Source organism: Curcuma longa, chromosome 5, assembly GCF_044706935.1.
Source record: "Curcuma longa cultivar G26 ecotype Majalengka, Jawa Barat chromosome 5, ITB_CL_G26_1.1, whole genome shotgun sequence".
Classification (NCBI taxonomy): Eukaryota; Viridiplantae; Streptophyta; class Magnoliopsida; order Zingiberales; family Zingiberaceae; genus Curcuma; species Curcuma longa.
The window spans coordinates 6,246,552-6,251,600 of record NC_133865.1 but is presented as its reverse complement, the minus strand read 5'-3'; the positions used below and the strand labels follow the sequence as shown (position 1 = coordinate 6,251,600).

The 5,049-nt window shown below is 35.3% G+C and overlaps 1 protein-coding gene across 2 annotated transcripts; it reads left to right on the top strand.

Moving 5' to 3' along the window:
• Positions 1–1,236: 1,236 nt before the first annotated feature.
• LOC141829695 (putative E3 ubiquitin-protein ligase BAH1-like 1) lies at positions 1,237–4,688 on the top strand. Of its 2 annotated transcripts, none has more exons than XM_074717219.1 (7): positions 1,237–1,356; positions 1,585–1,830; positions 2,769–3,013; positions 3,113–3,361; positions 3,578–3,715; positions 4,129–4,187; positions 4,263–4,688. In XM_074717219.1, exons 2-7 carry the CDS (start codon positions 1,617–1,619, stop codon positions 4,366–4,368), a joined length of 1,011 nt encoding a protein of 336 aa, XP_074573320.1. In that variant the 5' UTR covers positions 1,237–1,356; positions 1,585–1,616; the 3' UTR covers positions 4,369–4,688. The 2 variants fall into 2 exon arrangements, with proteins under 2 accessions (XP_074573320.1, XP_074573319.1); XM_074717218.1 differs by having other exon boundaries at positions 1,557–1,830.
• The last annotated feature ends 361 nt before the right edge of the window (positions 4,689–5,049 follow it).

Genomic DNA, 5,049 nt, shown 5'->3' with positions numbered 1-5,049 from the left:
TGAGAATACCATGCAACTATCTACACCATGCCGGCATTCCACTACGTTTGGCACTGTGTTCCTTGTTTATAAGTTGCCTGTATTTGGTTCTGCTTTTAAAACTCGAGGCATGATCTTTTGGGTTGTGATTTTTCCAGCTGAACTGAAACAAATTACTGAAAGGTTTCCAGCATTACCAGACCGATTAGTTCGGTTTTAGATGCAGTGCTTCATATCGAACTTGCCGAACAAATATTTGTTTAGTTCACTATGTATTTGTTTATTAGGATAGTGTTTAAGTGATTTTAATTAAATTTAAATAATTTTAATTAAATTAATAAAAATTATTTTGATATACCATTGTGTTATGTGGTGTAATTTTGGTTAAGTTTGAATAATATTTTTTTATATCGTAACAGTCTAGACCTATAGCTATTATTTTTGAAATAAAATATAAGAGAGTGAATTTAAAATCTTTTTTGTATATTCTATTTAAAAATTAAAAGTCACCTTTGGCGTTCTGCGTGTGCTTCCCCCACCTAAACTTGGTCCCACCGAGTGTTCGCTCGGGATTTCACTACACGACGGATGGGACCCGCTCTGGGCCCAAATCCGCCTCCAACCTCCGGTCGGGTATGATATCAAGCAGTGGGACCGAATTGTAGCCAGCCCACTAACATTTTTTCCACTCTCACATGATTACCCGCACCCAACAGACGATCATGGAGCCCAACCCAAGCAGTGGGGCCCAGTCTTTATTCCAATAACTACACGGGTCTTCCGGTGACCTAAATCCAAATGAATCAATAAATTATGGAAGATATAGACATCGCGTATTAAATTAAAATTGAATGGAATCAAATCAGATTAATTAAAATTAAATTAAATTAAATTTTTTAAAATTAATTAAATCAATTAAATTTTAAATAAAAATTGAATAAATCAAATCAATAAAATATCAAATAATTTATTTTTCAATCAAATTAATTTAAATAATTAAAATTTTTAAATATAATAAAAAATTTATCAATTAATTAAAATTTTATAAAATTTACTTACTTAAATATTTATAAATTATTTTTTAATTTTAATTAATTTGATTTATTTAATTTAATTAGATAAAAAATTTTCAAATCGAAATCTAATTAAATTAATCGATTTTTAAAAAAATAATTAAAATTTCGAAGTAACGGAATGAATCGGTTTAATAGGTTTTAATCGGCTCGGGAGAAAGAGCCGTGCTTTTCGTTACTTCGCTTCTCCCGATTCGAGGTTTATCCACCTGCGAGACGTCGACGTTTCGGCTTCCGTATTTCCATCGTCGTCCGGGAGAGACGGCGTCGGCGTCCCTAAATCCAATCCAATCCAATCCAAACGGTAATATCTTTCTGCCTTTTTTTCGTCATCCTCGCGATGAACTTCGATTTCGTAACTTTTCATTTCATTTTAGATGATGAATCTCTCTCATCTTGTTCGGCGGTGCAAGAACGTTTTGATCTTGATTCTTTGTATACTCGTGACGATCTTTCGTCTTCTGAGTTTGATTCGGTTGATTCTTAATATGATTTCCATTCCAGTATCTGGTTGGAGTTGTACATTTTTCAGCTTTGGTGCATGCGAGTTTTGGTGGTTCAGCAATGAAGTTTGGGCAAACGTTCACGGAGTATCTGCATGGAGAACAAGAGGCGTTTTTGAACAAATTCTCACATGTCGAGTATAAGCATCTCAAGAAGGTGTTGAAGAGCTGCCGGATCTGCCGCTCTCTGAACGATGATGGTGGCGCCTATGTCAGTAAACAACGCGATGACAACGAGCTGCCGACGGAGGATGATCAATGTGATTCTTGTGCATGTATGTCCTCTTTCCCAACGAATCGAGTTTACTTTAGATTGGTAATTGACGATTGCAAATTCATATGAACTGAAATATTAGATTATTTTTTTAGACAATCTCAATTCTATCTGAAGTTTTGTGTGTCATAAGTGTTGCACTATACCGTTCGTCGCAGTTGCCAAAGAAGTAGGAACGAACTACTTTATTTATCAATAGCGTTCATATCTTGGGTTTTTTATCTGAAAATTAGCAGCTCCTCTCTGCCTTTCCCTTCTTGTTTTTCCATCTTTATATTGTTACTTTCCATCATAATATTTATTTACATTGCTTCTGTATTTAATGCCAATAATGAAAGTCTTGGTTTAATTTTATAGGAGATGTGAAAGAGTAGTATTGTATTCTTTAGTTCATAGTTTGTGTGCATTTTGTACAGCTTGCTAGGTGAAGTGAGATTCACCTGCCTTCTGCATTTTTTTTATCATTACTTCGGTAGATTTTGTTTCTACTACTCCAATCTCATTCTCAGTTGTTTATGATAGGAGATACAGAGAAGTATGTATTGTATAAACTGCTACTCTTCTTTCTAGAATACAATATCAAGTGAACTTTTGTTGTTCGCTCTTATTGCTGCTATTTCCCTATTTTTATCTGACCTTGTTGCCTTCCTAAACATTTAGATGTGCTGTTATTTTCTTTAACCTTGGATGTCAAATGACCCCCACCCATTTATATTTATAGCAATGTGATATTGATGAGGACCTCCTTTTCTAACACTTTGAAAAAAAAAATCACATTTTGTAATCACTAAAATACCTTGGGTTTGATTTAACACAAGATCATAAAACCTTCAGCCAACAAGAATCCCACACCTAGAGTGCAAATATAAATTTGATACTTGTCCTTCTAACTGGACTTGATATGCTAATAATGTTGCTAACTTGTTTTTACCACTTTAGCATGTAATCAAAGGTTCTTTACTGAGCTTACTAAGGAAGCTTCAGAGATAGCCGAATGCTTTAGCTCAAGAGTCAGACGCCTCCTCAACCTTCATATTTCTTCTGGATTGTATAGATGCGTGTGGCGTTTGCGGCACTGTTTTGCTGATGATCAACAAGTTATGATACAAGAAGGAAGAATTTTACTCGACTATGTCACTATGAATGCTATTGCTATAAACAAAATACTTAAAAAGTATGACAAAGTAAGTTGCAAGCTTGCCAATTTCACTTGGTTTCCTGTTTTCAAATACAATCTGTGTTCTTCCTTGTTCTTTGTCATGCTTTCTCTCTGTGTTTCATAGGTACATGGTTCTGTTGATGGAAGAAACTTCAAGACTATGATGCGGGCCAAACAAATAGAGCTTTTGCAGTCACCATGGCTGATAGAACTGGGTGCATTTTATTTAAATTTCAGTGGGTCAGACATGGGTGAACCTGGCGAGTTTTTCAACAAGTTTTCTTGTGATCTATCAGATACACAACCTGTAATGACCATGTCCCTTTTAAATTCAAAGCAGTATGAATACAGCCTGATCTGTCCCATTTGCTTGGTAAGATTTCTTTCCCCTTATTTGGGACCCTATTTTTTAGTATTTTTCTTGTGAAGGAAATGCAAATCTCTTTTCTTTTTCAACAATTAAAATGGCTAGCACTTTGTTTCTCTTACATGCATCTAATTTTGGGGATGCCTAAGTTTACAAGTTAATGATGATTCTCAGAAAATACTTCCTTGTTTAACCAATACTGTTATTTTGTTGGTTTTCTAGGACATCGTATTCAATCCGTATGCATTAGGTTGTGGTCATCTTTTTTGTAAAGGTTGTGCTTGTTCAGCTGCTTCTGTGCTGCTCTTCCAAGGCCTCAAGGAAGCCCCTAAATCAGCCAAATGCCCTGTTTGTAGAGCGGTAATTGCAACTTGATTACATTTCTTTGCCTTTTTTTTTTGCTGCGTTATTTCAAATGGTTTATGATTGTGTTATTTAACCATTATGATCAATGAAGATCCCCCTCCTGTGAAGAGGGCTCACGGGATTACATCTCATGTAATCGGTCTGTTTTTATTTTGATTCATGAGAAGAAAATGAAATGCGAAGCCAGAATGACATCATCTATTTATATGCATTCAACTTATGTTATGTGGTTTCAAGGCCATGCTTGTAAGCCACTTATAGATTTAGTTTTACATCCTCCTTGCCAATCAAATTGGATCAAACTCAACCACTAACTGTGAATCTTCTTTTCTTCAGCTTTCTTAATGTTCATAGTAGTATAAAGTACCAATTATAGAATTTGCTTCTAACAAGGTAACATTGTGCAGGTGGGTATGTACAAGGATGCAGTGCATATGACAGAACTGGACCTCCTGCTCAAGAACAGGTGATTGCTGTTAATGAACTTCTCGAACGTATAATATTAACTTAAAGTATGTCATCTGCTTCAACTGATTGTTAGATGCAAAAAGTACTGGAAGGAGAGGTTGCGGAGTGAACGTTCTGAGATGGTGAAGCAAGCAAAGGATTACTGGGAACGGCAGACTATTTCCGCAGTTGGGATTTAAAGTGCCAATGATTGATAAAGCAGTAGTTGATCAATTGGTTCTTCGGTTGTTCGTTCACTGACCTTGCTGGAATCAGCATTCTTTTTGTTGCTGTTATCAGAATAACATCAGGCAATACACACAAAGATCGCTTGCTCCTTAGTTTCCCAAGTTAAAGGACTAAGTTGGAGGTGACTGTGATGATTCATTTATTCATTCCATCTTTCAGCTATCAAGTCAATAGTTACTTCTTTTACAATTTCTGTCTTTTATTTATTTATTGCATGTGGTAAGAATCTGCAATCTTTTCTACTTCATAGTGATAACAACTTTCAATAAAATCTGGGGTACACACTCATGCCCATTGTAGTTTCAGAAGTTTAAACACCTACCTTGGATTTGTTATCTCTTTTTGCATATTTCAAAACAAAAATACATGTTCATCTTTTAATAAGCAAAAGGGGGAGAGGTAGAATCTTATCCATTCGTGAGCAACAACGCTGTATTATTTTCCTCAATCAAAAAGGAAGACTTCGAGTGTGCATAAATTGTGTTCTAAATTTATTTGACAGACGAACTAATTCAGACATGAATTATCAAAAAAATATATATACATAGAGCTCATTGTTTGCAGTAGAGCTGTTTTGTCTTCCCATCTGCGTGCAACATCAAGGAGTCATTCAGGTGATCCACTCAGGTATC

Bases quoted from the DNA above. Each gene is read 5' to 3' on its own strand.
- LOC141829695 (XM_074717219.1), top strand. From the start codon at position 1,617: ATGAAGTTTGGGCAAACGTTCACGGAGTATCTGCATGGAGAACAAGAG. The intron at 1,831-2,768 runs GTATGTCCTCTT...TTACCACTTTAG, and splicing joins TCAATGTGATTCTTGTGCAT to CATGTAATCAAAGGTTCTTT. The intron at 3,716-4,128 runs GTAATTGCAACT...AACATTGTGCAG, and splicing joins AATGCCCTGTTTGTAGAGCG to GTGGGTATGTACAAGGATGC.